General features: G+C 38.5%; 1 protein-coding gene and 1 pseudogene across 2 annotated transcripts; one reads left to right on the forward strand and one right to left on the reverse strand.

Annotated features, from left to right (window-relative positions):
* The first annotated feature begins 3381 nt into the window (after positions 1-3381).
* On the forward strand, positions 3382-3805 carry LOC127625249 (ribonuclease P protein subunit p20-like; annotated as a pseudogene).
* Positions 3806-4974: 1169 nt separating this feature from the next.
* On the reverse strand, positions 4975-16272 carry LOC127624933 (erythropoietin). Of its 2 annotated transcripts, none has more exons than XM_052099902.1 (5): positions 16033-16263; positions 11294-11424; positions 11091-11177; positions 10223-10387; positions 4975-7178 (listed from the first exon to the last, which is right to left on the reverse strand). In XM_052099902.1, exons 1-5 carry the CDS (start codon positions 16046-16048, stop codon positions 7026-7028), a joined length of 552 nt encoding a protein of 183 aa, XP_051955862.1. In that variant the 5' UTR covers positions 16049-16263; the 3' UTR covers positions 4975-7025. The 2 variants fall into 2 exon arrangements, with proteins under 2 accessions (XP_051955862.1, XP_051955948.1); XM_052099988.1 differs by lacking the exon at positions 4975-7178 and adding an exon at positions 8749-9797 and having other exon boundaries at positions 16033-16272.
* Positions 16273-16309: the final 37 nt, after the last annotated feature.

Consider the following 16309-nt stretch of genomic DNA (forward strand, 5'->3'; position numbering starts at 1 on the left):
ACTCTGGACTTAATAAAGCACAGTGGACCAACACCAGCCGATGACATGGCTCCCCAAACCAACACAGACCGTGGAAACTTCACACTGGACTTCAAGCATCTTGGATTGTGTGCCTCTCCATTCTTCCTCCAGACTCTGGGACCTTGGTTTCCAAATGAGATGCAAAATTTGCTCTCATCAGAAAAGAGGACTTTGGACCACTGAGCAACAGACCAGTTCTTTTTTTCTTTAGCCCAGGTAAGACGTTTGACATTTGAAGCCCATGTCCAGGACCCGTCTGTGTGTGGTGGCTCTTGATGCAGTAACTCCAGCCTCAGTCCACTCCTTGTGAAGCTCCCCACACATTTGAATGGCCTTTTCCTGACAATCCTCTCCAGGCTACGGTCATCCCTGCTGTTTGTGCACCTTTTTCTTCCACACTTTTCCCTTCCACTTAACTTTCTATTAATGTGCTTTGATACAGCACTTTGAGAACATCCAACTTCTTTTGCAATTACCTTTTGAGGCTTTCCCTCCTTGTGGAGGGTGTCAATGATGGTTTTCTGCACAACTGTCAGGTCAGCAGTCTTCCCCATGATTGTGAATTCAACTGAACCAGACTGAGAGACCATTTAAAGGCTCAGGAACCCTTTGCAGGTGTTTAGCTGATTAGAGTGTGACACTTTGAGCCTACAATACTGAACCTTTTCACAATATTCTAATTTTCTGAGATTCTGAATTTGGGGTTTTCATAAGCTGTAAGCCATAATCATGAAAATTATATCAAATAAAGGCTTGAAATATCTTACTTTGCTTGTAATGAGTCTATATAATATATTAGTTTCACCTTTTAAGTTGAATTACTGAAATTAATGAACTTTTGCACGATATTCTAATTTTTCGAGTTTCACCTGTATATTAAAGTGTAAATGTCATATATTGGTGATGATATCATAAAGATCATATATGAATGTATTAAACCATGATTTGGGAAAATGTGATGCCTAAATGAAACCCATTTGTAGAATTTTGAAATAGCCTATATTTTGCATATAAGTATTTTACTTTTATTTGTATTTTTATATCAGTGAAAACCATACATGATAATGCATATTATGTGTTTGACATGTATTTCAATTAGGGCTATCAAATGAGTAATTTCTTAAATCCAATTAATTATTAGGCTTAATAATAATTGATAATGTACAGATTTTACTCTTATGGAAAAAAAATTGTACTTTTATTCATCAAAATGGCATTCAGCTGAACATAATTTATCAGTCAGGACATTAATAACGTGATAAATTACTATTCAAATTAAAAAAAAAACTTAAACTACTTCAAAGAGTTCTCATCAAAAAATCCTCCATGTGCAGCAATGACAGCTTTGCAGATCCTTGACATTCAGGTGACATTCACCCCACACTTCCTGTAGCACTTGCCATAGATGTGTCTGTCTTGTCGGGTACTTCTCATGCACCTTAAATTCTAGCTGATCCCACAGAAGCTCAATGGGGTTAAGATCCATAACACTCTTTTCCAATTATCTGTTGTCCAATGTCTGTGTTTCTTAGCCAACTCAAACCTTTTCTTTTTGATTTTCTGTTTCAAAAGTGGCTTTTCTTTGCAGTTCATCCCAACAGTCCTGCACCCCTGAGTCTTCTCTTAACTGTTGTACATGAAACTGTTGTTGAGCGGGTAGAATTCAATGAAGCTGTCAGCTGAGAACATGAGAGGTGTCTGTTTCTCAAACAAGAGACTCTGATGTCCTTATCCTCTTGTTTAGTTGTACATTTGGCCTTTAACATCTATTTATGTCCTTGTTAGAGCCAGTTGTCCTTTGTCTTTGAAGACTGTAGTCTATGCCTATGAAACAGTTTTTTTGGCAATTTCAAGCATTGTACAGCCTTCATTCCTCAAAACAATGATTGACTGACAAGTTTCTAGATAAGGCTGTTTCTTTTTTTGCCATTTTTGACCTCATATTGACCTTAAGACATGCCAGTCTATTGCATACTGTGACAACTCAAAAACAAACACAAAGACAATGTTAAGCTTCATCTACAAACTAAATAGCTTTCAGCTTTGATATAATAACAAGTGATTTTCTAGTATCAAAATATCAATTTATCATGATTACTCAAGGATAAGGTGTTGGAGTGATGGCTGCTGGAAATGGGGCCTTTCTAGATTTGATCAAAAATGACTTTTTTTCAAATAGTGATGGTGCTGTTTTACATCATTAATGTCCTGACTATACTTTGTGATCAGTTGAACGCCACTTTGGTGAATTAAAGTACCAATTTCCTTCCGAAACAGCAAAATCTGTGCATTATTCCAAACCCACAGGCCTGCCCAGTTCTTCCGATGGCCAGTCCACCCCTGATCGGCCCCAAAGTGTGTCGGCCCACTGGGGAAATGCCCGGTATGCCAGATTTCCAATCCAGACCTGGCCAGAGTTGAGTATTGAGGGAGAACCCATTAAAATGGTGAATGATTTAAAATTCTTAGGCCTTAATAATAAATAATAAATCCACCTTTATCCCACATATGAAGATGCTGAGGATTTTTTTTTTTTAAACAATGAATATTTTAAAAGTGCTGGCCAATACAAAATAGGGTGCGGACACTACCGTTCTTTTACATCTCTACAGAACATTAATTAGTTCCCGACTGGATTACGGGAGTATAAACTTGGAGATCTTGGAATGTCTGATGCCACCCTCTGACCTCAGCCCAATAATAAACTCATATATCACCAATAAGTGGCAATCAGAAAGGACTGATTGCAACAGCAATAAATTATACAAAATAAACCTCAGGATCCAAAGAAATTACTAAAAAACTGGTGAAGATCCTTCCATATGTATACCTTGCCAAACCACTATGACCCTAAAGCACATTTTACTGAACTGAACTGGAACTATCAGACAATGCTTTTATACACAGACTTGTTTAATTTTTAAAAAAGTACCATCTGAACAGATTTTACAGTTTTTATCTTGTGTAAATTTTAGTGTCTTATTTAATATTGTAAATATTTATGGATGAACCTTTGTTTACTATGTGAATATCCTGGTTGCTGATATGGCGTTAAAACTAAACAAATAAATAACTGCCCCCTGCTGACTGTGAGTTGCAAAAACAGTGGTATTTCATGCTTGTATTGCTCCGTTGATAGGAAATTCCTCATAACGTAATTTATGTAAGGTCAGGGGGCATGATTAATTGCGTACATTTTTATGTAACAGGCTATTTTTTAAATAAAAAAAATCCACTGAATTAACTTGTTAAATCGACAGCCTTAATTGTAATAAATAATTTTTCTGTATTGTTGTGAAACATTTACTATTGTATAACTTCTTTCTGGTTGTGTTTGTACAGTGTATGCAACCTCCTGAAATGGCCGAGCCACGCAGCCCGGTGTCTGCTTCTGTACCCCACAATCTGATGGTACTGTCCGCCCGAGGGCTCCACTCTAGAAATGGACCTAATGGAGTACACACTACTGCCAAAACGACAGAACAACATTTATATCAATATGAAAATAGACTTCAAGGCCCAGCTGGCGAGGTGTCAGAAGCTTTTGGATGCTCACAGGGAAATCTTCATCCTCGGTCTGGGACTGGCTATTAATCGGGACATTAACATTGCCCTGCAGCTGCAGATGTACAGCCAGGGTATGCTGCAGCTGGTAGTCAACACATCCACCGTAGAACTGATCGACGATCTGGAACCCGAGGATGCAGATGAGGCAGGAGAGCCACTCACTCACACCTGCTATAGCTCGGCCATTCATATCAAGGTGTTTTATCCTAATCCGTAGAGCCAGCATAATTTTCAACACTGTGTGGGACAGATGTAAACATTATTTGAAAGTTGTTGCTGTTTAGCAGTGCTTTAAAGGCAGCGTTTGTCTTAATCGATGTGACATACTAGTCCAAAGAAACTAGGAATTCTGGAAGTTTTCACTGAATTTGTGTGTTAAATGTATTGCTGTGCTGTTCTTACATGTTATATATATATATATATATATATATATATATATATATATATATATATATATATATATATATTAATAATATATTAATATATATGGGTTGGTTGGGTAGCAAGATATTGGTGAAAGTTGCTTTTGGCAGGGAAGGACAGTAGCTAATTTTTTCATACATTTATTGTCAGTTGATTGGTGGTCATTCAAGCTGAACTATTGTAAAACATGTAGTGATATACAAGAAGGTCCCTAGTGATTAGAGGGTTGAAAAGAAATAATTTCAGATGAAACCATATGATGCCTTCACCTACAAGGAGTAATGCATTGATCACCTGGTAGTTTTGAGTAGGAGGTAATTCTTTTCTCTGATATCCTCAACTTTGTAGATTCTTAAACTTTACGGAGTAAGGGGAGATAAAAGATAAAAGCCTGTGAGTTTATGGAGTCTGGGGAGTCCAGCTTTGATCTTCCTAGGAGATGCATGCTAATGCTGGTTCACACTAACCTAACAGATGCCAACATTCAAGCATTGTAAAGTTCTGATTTATATTGCTGGAAAGTCATTTTCACACTGGTGCAACAAAACCTGACAACTGTTGGAAGTTGGTGTTTGTTGGGGGAGCGTGAATTAGTCATTACATTTCCTTCTATCTGGAAGATCAGCTGTTTTGGTGGCTTAGTAATGGATTGGATCTTCTTTCAATAAAAGTGCTTGTTGAGTGAAGAATTTGTTCAAAGGGGCCTTGTACCATAACCAATCAGACTGGGAGTTGATAGTTTGGTGGTGACTGATGTTGTGGGTGAGTAGCAGACAGCTAAGAAAAGAAGGGAGACATGATTCAATGTGATGGACAGTAATGTTAGTGTTGTGACTAAATTCAGTTACAAATCCAGTTCCAAAAAGTTGTAAATTCAGTTCATGCTGCGCTATATTGAAAGCACTACAACACATTCGATGTTTTATCTTTTTTTTTAATAATATACACTCATTTATACTCAGATGATTGCAATATGCTCCAAAAAAGTTGGGACAGTCGAGTGTTTACCTCTGTGTAACATAATTTATTTGATAACATTTTTAAGAATTTGGGCACTGAAGACACAAGTTTAGCAAGCAGAATTTTGCCCCATTCATCCATTCTGCAGGTTTTCAGCTGCACAGTTATAAGGGGCCTTTATTGCCTTATTTTGTGGTTCATAATGCACAACACATTCTCAATCCTAGGTCAATCTAGCACCCACTCTCTCTGCTCACACAGCCATGTAATCAGGGTAGTAGTATGTGGTTTGGTATTGTTTTGCTGGAAAACGCACCACCTGGAGGGCAGCATTAGCTGCTCCAAAATGTGTAGCCTACATACTGTACATATTTCAGCTTTAATGGTGTGCTCACAGATGTGCAAGTTACCCATGCATTGGCACTGACTCACCCCATACCATGACAGACACTGGCTTTTTGACTTGGTGCTGATGACAGCTTGGATGGCACTTTTTTCTTTGGCTCAGAGAATACAAAAGCTGTTTTTTTCAACAACAACAGCAAAAAAAAAAAAAAAAACAGTTTGAAAACATGTTAAAGTACATTAACAAATCACTCCTTTTTGTTTTATTGGCATTTTGCATATTGTCCCAACTTTTGGGGAATTGGGGTTGTAGAAGAATAGAGAAACAAAACAAGACAAAAATGTGGTGCTCATTTTTTATCAATTTATGGCTTTGGCATAATAAATGCCTAAATTTCTTACTACCATACCTATAAAAGTTTTTGTTTTCACTTCTAAAACTCACCTTGGAATCACATATATTTACAGAATGGCAGAAGTGTATTGCATGAATCTCATGAGAGATAAAAAAGGCAAACTTCCTCTCCTTGTTTTTAAAGTTCAATTTTTTTTTATTTACTAAGAATAATACTTTGTAAATGAATACCAAATGATGTTTTGAGGAAAGAAACGAAAATAAAAGCAAAATAACAGGAAAAAACAGATAAAACATACTTTGTTGCATTCCGGCAGTGACTGATTGACAGATGTAAAAAAAACAAAAACAAACAGGGTATTTAGAAAAAACATTAAACAAGAATTAGCAAAAAAGAAAAGAAAAAATGAAACAAAATGTCAACCTTACGATCATTTCCCAAAGGCAAGTATGCAGCATCGTGAGTAAAGTGGAAGTGAGGCAGGATGTTCGTCACACACTAATCAATATTTTTCCTGGCAGTGCTGTTATCGGCAAAAGACAGTGTTCTTCAACAAAATTCAGACGTGAGCAGCGATAATTATCACAGAGCCTCATCAGCTCTCACGAAACTTCCAATTCTCCCAACACGAGCAGCAATCTAGTCCTTCCTCCTTTTAACCCCAACAGACCCGTAACAATTCAGCATTACAAAATGTTTTCCCCTGACCATTAATCATTCCCAGCAGCATTCTCAAAAGACAGACACACATACATACGCATTTACACTCATATACACTGAAATGAATATAAAACCTGGTGCATAATTAACATTGATAAATACTCTTCACTATCAAAAGTTCAACATTTGGTGGTGCTTGAGGCCATGGTAGATGGAGGAAAAGAATTACTTCAGAGACGAGTCTGCAAAAGCCAGTGACTCCAACTCTAAGAAACAAATCTGTATAAATAATGACAATGTAATAAGCGATAAAAAAAATAAAAAATAAACTTTTAAAGAGTCTGCGATAAACATTCTCAGTTGTGCTGGGCAATCAGTGCAGTCATGTAGGGAAAGAGGAGTGATTTCTTGCATTTGTTTTTCCTTTTGGTTGATTTTGCCAGTTAATGCAGGTAGAAAGCTTTAATAATGCCATAGGGGCGCATAGCATTCTGGAGAATGTAGAGTGTGGTGAGATTTCCCCTTATGATGTAATCTTTCAAAGTGCTTCAGCTCGCGATCATTTCTTCAAACTTTCGCGAAATATCCTTTGTGACTCTATCATTTCCCATAAGTTAATCTCAGTAATAGTCCATATCCTGCCTCCTGATATGATGATCTCCAATTAACTTGGCCCTTGCCCTTAAGTTTCTATCAGCTGACACCTTGATGGCAGACAGGTGCATTCGCAAGCAGAAGGCGCACTTTTCCACGCAGAAAGTTGATGTGGACCTGAAACACCTCTAAGATCGAGGATACTTTCTGGGTCTCCTGGGCGTCTTCACCACTAGTTGGAGGCACATATTCCTAAGAGACACAGAGAGAGGGTGTAGGCTTGTCACGTGCATTAAGTACTTTGCAATGTGTTAAAGAGTGTATATAAGCTGTGTAAGAGTTTAGAACTATAAATTATTGCTCAGTTATATCTGATAACAGCTTTATGTTGTGTGATTCTATGCAAAACACAAAAACACAACCACTATATGCTCTCTTCCTGAAACTGTTACAAGTGTGTAATGATACAAATAAATAAATAAGATAATTAAAAATGTATAATTCGCTGATCATTTTTAGGTGAACATGGATTACACCACTCGAGTCCTATGGATTATTGCCGTTAAATCCTTTCCAAACATACAGCCTTCAAAAAAATCTTTGTTTGTGTTTTACAGAAGACAGAACAGAGTTTGAGACAGCATAATGGTAAGTAAATGAAAAGAGAATTATCCTTTTTGGGTGAACTATTCCTTTAAATTCCCACTTTGGGCTCAAAAAAGACTTTTCCATGACATTTCCGTTACTTTTCAAGTTGATTGTGATTACTTTTTAAAAATTATTTTATAGACCATTTCACAGACATAAACAATAACAAAGAATATCAACACTACTGTCTGTTCCTGAAGCATTTCTGGTAGCTGCATTTTTATAACCCAGAACTGCCAAAGCAAATTGACTAGTGTGTACTTTTAGAGTCTAGCCATGACATTAAAAATTTGACATTTGCAAAAACAGAAAATAAACAATGTGGTGTCATTACCGGACCTTAAATAAGATTTTATTCATATCAAATCTCAGGACATTAAAAGTTTAATATGTCCTAATATGTAGTCACTCAGTGTGTCTACAAGAGAGAGGCTATGAAAGCATATCATAGTTTAGACGCTTACAGTTATTTCCTCAGTAGAGAGGTTGGGAATATTTCATAGTTCCAATTACAATAAAAAAATCTGTTAATACTGCAAGCTTATGATTTGCGCAGCTTCATTCGTTAAATTAGGAGTGATCTATAAAGTTACTTTTAGAGTACGTAAAGAAATACTCTGACCTAACTAGCCAGCTAGACTCTTTCGATCAAACCAATTAGTTGACAAAAACATTGTTCACCTACTAGAGATAAAAAGTGTTACAACATGGTTTATTAATTAACGTTTATTAACATTAGCCATTTTTAATGAGTTTAACAACAAATGAAAAATGTTCACAAAGACGTAAATTCTCTAATCAATGAATATCGTTATGAAATGGTCTATAGAGATTGCACATTGTCACGTTTAAATTTGTTTGTGTTCATGTTCATGTCAAGTCTAGTCAAGTCAAGTCAAGTCAAGTCAACTCGTTTATGTTTGTTATGTTTTGGATTCATGTTTTTGGTTATCACTTATGTAAATAAACTGCACTTCATCATTGTCTTCATCTGCCTGTCATTGCCAGCCAAAGCTACAGAATACCTGACTGCCTATGAGCCCAGCAGTTCAGCTCCTGCACCTACATCAGGGGAATCATCCCCTGGAGGAATATGTAGAGGACTTCTGTGCTCTAGCCTGCAAGATTGACTTTAATGATATTGCCCTCAAGGACTCAACTTTCCATTTTGGGCTGAATGAGCCAGTCTCCTCCCTGATGGTCAGATTACCCTCAATCCGGCTCAGTTCATGGACTATGCTCTGGTGCGGAGCGGTTCGTCGTTCACTTTGGAAGTGGCGGATGAGGAACTCAGCAATTCCACAGCACCCGCCATGCCAGAACCCACAGTCATGACCAGCATGTCAGAGTCCACCATCATGGATACCACACCACAATTCTCTGTCATGGTCGCTGAGCCAGGGTCCCACGTCATGGTCGCCGAGCCAGGGTTCCACATCATGGTGGCCGAGCCAGAGTTCCACGTCATTGTCACAGAACTTGCGCCACTTTCTGCCCCAGATCCCAAGTCTGCTCCATGCCATGTCACAGCCATGTCTGAGTCTGCACCATGCCATGTCACAGACACGCCTGAGTCTGCTCCATGCCATGTCACAGCCATGTCTGAGTCTGCACCATGCCATGTCACAGCCAAGCTTCAGTCTGTTCCATGCCATGTCACAGGCTCACCTCTGGTCCACGAGCCAACGTCCATGCCTGCCACGGCCTCCGTTCCAGAGCCAGCGTTGCAAGCCTTGTCCATCCCAGAGCCAGCATTACATGCCTTGTCTGTCCCAGACCAGCGTTGCAAGTATTGTCCGTCCCAGAGCCAGCTCTCACTGGGCTATTAGAGCTGGAGTTGGTTCCCATCCTTGTCCCCACCCTGAGTTCTCCTAATCAGCCGGTTCCCCCCAAGTCACCTGCTCGACCTTTGCCCCCTGTGACATCCCAGACAAGGAGAACTTCCGACCCTCCATCTCTGCCTAGACCCTCCGAGCCCTGGAATCCACCTTTGCCCTTCGATCCCTTGACATCACCTCGGCTATACATTCCCTCTGCTCCACCGCGGTCCTCCAGCCTATCGGCTTTACCGGGGTTACACTTCCATCCAGCTCCTCCTTGGACTGTCGTTCACCAGGCTCCGCCTTGGCCCTACAGCTCCTCCTTGGTCCTCAGCCCCACCGGCTCCGCCTCAGTCTTCTGATCCCCCAGCTCTGCCTTGGTCATCCAAACCTCCGGCGCTGCCTAAGTCAAGTCGTTTATGTTTGTTATGTTTTGGATTCACTTTTTTGGTTATCAATTATGTAAATAAACTACACTTGGGTTCTCACTTCATCATCGTCTTTGTCTGCCTGTTATTGCCAGCTAATGTTACAATGTAAGCAATTTTTAGATGAGCATAACTAGAAAAAATTATATTCATTGTAGAAAATTCCATTACTGGAAATGACCATTATAAAATTCCCAGATATTTCCAGATTTCTTTTCAGATTGTTTGGTAGTGGCTAAAATTTTGTTCTTTGTGTAATTTCATAAGAATTGTATGGTTAATAAAGTAAGTAATTTCCCACAATGCATTCTAAAGTAAAACAGATTCTGAATCAGATATTTCAAATTCTTTTCAAATAAAATGTTCCATAGATTTTTCCCAAGGGACCTTTGTGACTCACCGGTATGCTGAGACTTCGCAGCACCTGTCTGATGCTGGCAATGTTTCTAATACTGGCATCTATGTGGGAGTGTAGCACATCAGTCTGATTAGATGACTGTAATGAGCTGATGGCCTGGTTCAGCACCTGCAAGCCTGACTGGACCTCCTGAGCTTGCTCCTCTATCTGTTTTGACAGATGCATATACTCATTAAACTCACATCCAAATATTAAAATTTCAGATTGTTACTCCTCCTGGAGCTATCAAGCTACATCCACCTAACTTGGTACAGACCTTTCGATTGATTAGACTAGATCTTAATACTGACTAAGATCTAAATTAGCATTCTATGTCCTTTCTAACTGATCAGAATTTTGATTTTCCTGTTTCTGACACTGACATATCTATCTACATGACATTTTATATTTTTTGTGGGACATACATACAATATCTTTTAAAACGATTTTTACATTTCAGGCTATGCTTTGTCAAGATAGCATCAAAGTCTGTTCCTGATATCTTAAAAAAAATGTCATTTGAATGTCTATTCTGAATTGTCAGTTTACTATTTAAGCCTTTTCTGGCATTATTGAAGTGTTGAAAACTCTGAATTATGGCACATGAAAGAAATGTAAAAAATACATCCTTTTAAATTAAACACATCTGTGTTATACACATTAACAGGTAAATTTATTAAATCAATAATTGTATCACTTTATCTGTTACTTTCATTTTGAATAAACTTTTGAGGAATCTCAGCGTACCTGATGGACCACCACTGTGTATAACATCCAAAAAAATGCCTACACCCAATAGCAATAAAATTGGCAAGCACACTTTTGAAAGCATTTGATCTTTAAAACAGCCACAAGTAAGAAAACTACTTACATTCATGGCTTCCCACACATCAAAATCAACTCTAGTCAGAGGAACAGTGAGGTTTGTTGCAACACTGCAATCATCCTTACAAGCTTTCTATGATGATAAGACAGAACGTTCACACAATGAGAAGTCTATCAAAGTGTGCTTGGAATTACAAATAAATGTATTTCTAAGAATCCAGCTTTAGCAGTTGTGTGTCTGTCTCTTACCATGGCAGCTTCTGCATCCCAGGCCTCCTTGATGAAATGGTCGAGGACGCGCAGGTCGCAGATGGGGCGTAATGGGGAGGACAGGCCAAGATGTGTCCACACCAGCACCATCAGCAGTAAGGCAAAGAGTCCTGACACACAAGAACAAAATGAAGGTCAGTTCAAAATGATACTTCATTCTATGGATGAAAAATACCTAGAAAATCTCTCTCACCCGTCCCAGAGCTTGTTTAGACCTTGCAAGACCATGACCACACTAATATGTTTTCGGTTCAAGACACATTGCTTTGGAAAAGGCATTGCTATTGCTATTGATACGACTCTCATCCCCACTGGAATGGTGTTTTCTCCATTGAAAACTGAGACTTTTGAAAAACGCTTCTGCTTATACTTTGGGAAACGATGACGTTAGGAAATGGAAAACAGAGTTTTCAACCGAAATGATGAGTTTGGACATGGCCTAAATAGCACTCCAGCCAGGGCAACCAGATTCCAATACTTTCTTTGCACAAGCTGTAATACATAACAGCCCTGTCTCACACTATACAACCCATGGTTTCCTTCCTACTGCACTAAACTCATTGCACTGCCATAGACAATACCTGTAGAGACTTGCAAGGACACAGATCTACAGAGAGTATTCTACCTCATTCATGACAAGTGCAATATTTGTTTCCTGTCTAGCGGACTTTATACTCAGTGTATACAACATATAATGCCACCAATACATAATGCCACCTCACTCTATATGACCACAGATATTTTAGAACTCCTCTCTCATCCTAATGTAGACCTTTCCATGTCAACAATAAACATAGACATCCAAACTCAAGCTCCCCATCTGAAGGTTCCATCATTCATTCAAGCGTTGGCTGCTTTGGCTGTTTGTGTTCCACAGAAGAAGGAAAGTCATATGAGTGACCTTCTGAGACAGCATTAAGGTGAGTAAATGATGAGAGAATTATCTTTTTTCAGTAAACTATTCCTTAAGTGCCTTAATGTCATATTTTCCTCTATAATAAACACCCTTAAGAAGTGTAATTTTGTAGCGATGCTCGTGCTATTCAAAGTCCACTGATTGCATTCTTTGTTGTGCAAGGCTTGTCATCAAAAGAAATCAGTTACTTTAAAAACATAGGCAAACAATGCATTATATAAGATGATCAAATGACCAGTAACCAACATCATGACCTGTGAAAGGATTTAAGATTGATAAGAGAAGCATCTGAAAATGCAACAAACCTAAACAAATTTAATTCATAAAGACACTTATGACACACCCACACAATAAGGGCAGAACTTTCCAAACAGTGGATCTCTGTTCACCTGACATTGAAAAAATATTACACAGAGTGTTTGTGTATGTCTGGGCTGCAACGTCTAATCCTCCATCACATGCATGTCAGATTGGGTGAAAGCTAATGTGTGAGTCAAAGCAAAAATGCAACGATAAAAATACATATTTGCAGTGGCAACAAACTGTTTTCCAGAATAGGAGCCAAAATTCAGTAATCTTCTCCTATTACTTTCTTCTCATTATTCTGCTGAAGCCTTCAGTATTGCTTTTGTATTTTCATGGCAAATCAGTGCTGAGTGAATGAGTATTCGGTCTATGTAGCTTGTCATGTGGACATCTAGCATTTATTTCTTACAGGAACATTTTGAATGCAGTCTTTCAGCCTTAATAGGCAATGACGCAGTAAGACTCTAATCAAAGCATACCCTCTGGAGATGCCCAGGCCATAATTGTGCACCTCTGGTCCTGTGGCTTACAAAGCGTCATGAAGCACTACAGATTGGGTCAAATGAGTACGGCAATAATTAGATTTTTCTATAGAAGTAAACTTTGCGAAAAGAATGTATGTGAATCTTTGTTTCTCTGCTGACCTAAGCTTGATAAATCACATTACTGCGGATCTTGGCAGAGAATGGTCTCTTGTAACTAATGCAATAGAGGTTCTGTTTACACCATGACCCATCTAGAAACCAAGAACTGCTACAGAAACACATAGAGCATGCCTTAATGCTACAGAATGCACGTCCACCATGTAATCAGCCAATCCCTCAAAGCATTTCCAAGAACTAGATTTCATGTGACCAACTCTCTAGCATTATAAAGTCACATATTTAATTAAATGTAGGCAGAATGGCCTCCCACAACTATACATAAGGATATTATCTCTGTAAACAGTGCTTTATTTCCTTTAGCCAGCCCCATCTCCATCACTCATTCAGTTACAGTGACCCATACTATTGAGGTCACTTGAAGACCACCGTGCATGGATTGTTATGCAATACATACAGTATATCATAATATATAGTAGAGCAAAAGCTCTACACCTAATGACCTAAACAATTGGATAGTGAGGATATTTTTTTTAAAATAAAGCCATGAATATTTTTTTTTATCTATCAACGACCATCATACAACGTGCAGTAAACATGAAAAACGAAATCAATATTTGGTGTGGCCACACTATACCAGCACCAGTTCTCTTAGGTACACGTGTGCATGGGACTTCAAGGTTGCTGGCACGTAATAAAAATAAAAATAAATTGATCAATTGTCACACATTATACATACATTTCTGCATATACATGGTGAAATTATTTATTTTTCACATATCCCAGCTACTGCGATGGACTGGCGACCTGACCAGGGTGTCCCCCGCCTTTCGCCCAATGTTAGCTGGGATAGGCTCCAGCCCCCCGCGACCCTGTACACAGGATAAGCGGTGGACGATGGATGGATGGATGGATATCCCAGCTAAGCTGGGGTCAGAGTGCAGGGTCAGCCATGATACGGCACCCCTGGAACAGAAGGTTCAAGGGCCTTGCTCAAGGGCCCAACAGTGGTGTCTTGGTGGTGTTGGTGCTTGAACCCCTGACCTTCTGGTCAGTAACCAAGAACCTGGTCAGTAACTAAGAACCTTAACAGCTGAGCCACCACCATAGTTTGATCCAAGCATCTTAGAGAACTTGCCACACATTTCTATGTATTTAGGCTGTATCAATTGCTTCTGTCTCTTCACACAATCCCAGACTGACTCAGTGATGTTGAGATCAGGGGTCTGTAGGGGCCATGCCATCTGTTGCAGGACTCCTTGTTCTACTCTGTTCTGTTTGCAAAAGGAATTTTTGGAAATCTAAAATCGATATGTCCTATTGACACAATAAAGCAGAAGATATAATATAAGCATCTTCCAATTTTTTTGTAATTTTTTTTATCTAATGTGTCTATAAGACTTTGGCACTGTACTGTATACAGAAGTAAATAAATAAATATAAATGTAACAGAGAGCATAATTTGAAATCTTAATTGTGTTTTCATGACAAGCCTTTTGAATTATAAACATAAAAGACATGTAAAGATGCTAAGATTTGTAATCATTTGTAATATTCACTTGTTTGAGGTTGATTATTTTAGGTTAGAGCCTCTAAGTTACTTGAAGAAGAATGCGGTAACCCTCCATATACTTGCACAAACACATACACTTGACCTTAGCACTTTGTCTTTGAATAAGACTGTGATAGAAACAGGAAGAGGAGGAGAGAATATCCCATGCAGTCTCACTGTTTGGCATAGGGCACAGCCAACCACAGTGTCCATGAGTTTAAGGGCTTGAAGTTAGGATCTTAGCCAATGTTAAAGGGAACAGGGAAAGTGCCAACACTAAATGCCAACAACTAGAGTCTATTATCTGCCTTGCAAGAGACAGCCCAGACACAATGTCAAGCCTTACCCTTGGTAAAACAAAAGACCTTGACCTATGCTAGCAAACAAAAATATGACTTTTATATATAACACATTGACTGTGTGATTCAACATAAATCCAACAAAGCACTAGATTTTTCAGCATTGTTGACTTTGTTAATAGAAATCCATATAGGCTTTATCATGACAAAGAGGACCTCCACTTGAAAACGTATTCCTTAAATTAAATACATTTCAGCTCTTCTAGATTCAACATGATGTACTGTATAAAATGTCTCCTTATTACTTTCTTGTATGTTGAGATAAAGTAAAATATTTTCTTTTTACAATATAAAACCAGAAGCTATTATGGTCACTTAATAAATCACATATATTCACTTATTATTTCCTAAGCTTTTTCTGCAAAGTCACTGTCTCACTTTCAGTAGAAAATGTGCAGGTTCATTGTCAACTTTTGATGATTCAGCGATTTTGAAATTGAGCGCGTCAGATCCCCTTGTATTGTAAAGCTTATGCTTTACTAAAGATGCCAGGTCATGCATGGACAATTCCGACACAACGGATTACTGAGAGTTCAAAGTACTCTGTTGGCTAATCATATTCATCACTTATGATTGGGAATCTTTGTTTCCCAATCATAATTGTGCTCTCCATCAATGTGATGACTCACTCAGGGAATCAAAGCTTTTGCCTTTGATTAAGTCAGTGATTTCAATTGATTCTATTGTAAAAATTATATTACCGGTAAATACTGTAACAAGAATGGAGGAATACATATTTTAACTCTCGTCGAACAAATGGTGTAATTTACGTTTATCGTTTTAAGTTTAACTTATTGCTTGCTTTTCAATGCATTCAATAAAAATGTACCGCTAAAACGTTGAAATGTAATTTTAAACAATACAAAGAAATAAAAGCAATAACGTTCACGTGTGACCGTTAGCCTACCAAAGGGCTTCTGCTAGACGCACATATGAATAAGAGTGTCACAATTTAATTTCAAATATTAAAAATAGAATCTTACCTGAACTGTGAAACATTCGCAAAGCAACTTGGCATTTTTCAAAAACATGATTAGAAACGACAACTCTCGTGCAAAGACAGCTCAACTAGTTGTACAAAAGACATCGACAGACTGGAACATAGACGCATCCAGCTCTGCGCGCTGCATCCAAGTACTCTCCGTGAGAAGCACACAGGATCAAATACATTGACATAGTCCCTTCCCACGTACAGCGACCCAGGGCTTTGCATCACCCTATTGGCAAGCTTTCTATGCATGTATATTCACCCTCACACCA

This window comes from Xyrauchen texanus, chromosome 1, assembly GCF_025860055.1.
Source record: "Xyrauchen texanus isolate HMW12.3.18 chromosome 1, RBS_HiC_50CHRs, whole genome shotgun sequence".
Lineage (NCBI taxonomy): Eukaryota > Metazoa > Chordata > Actinopteri > Cypriniformes > Catostomidae > Xyrauchen > Xyrauchen texanus.

Coding starts and splice junctions, on each gene's coding strand:
- LOC127624933 (XM_052099902.1), bottom strand. Junction 11,178..11,293: donor GGGATGCAGAAGCTGCCATG/GTAAGAGACAGA, acceptor TTATCATCATAG/AAAGCTTGTAAGGATGATTG. Junction 7,179..10,222: donor TGCGAAGTCTCAGCATACCG/GTGAGTCACAAA, acceptor TGTGTCTCTTAG/GAATATGTGCCTCCAACTAG.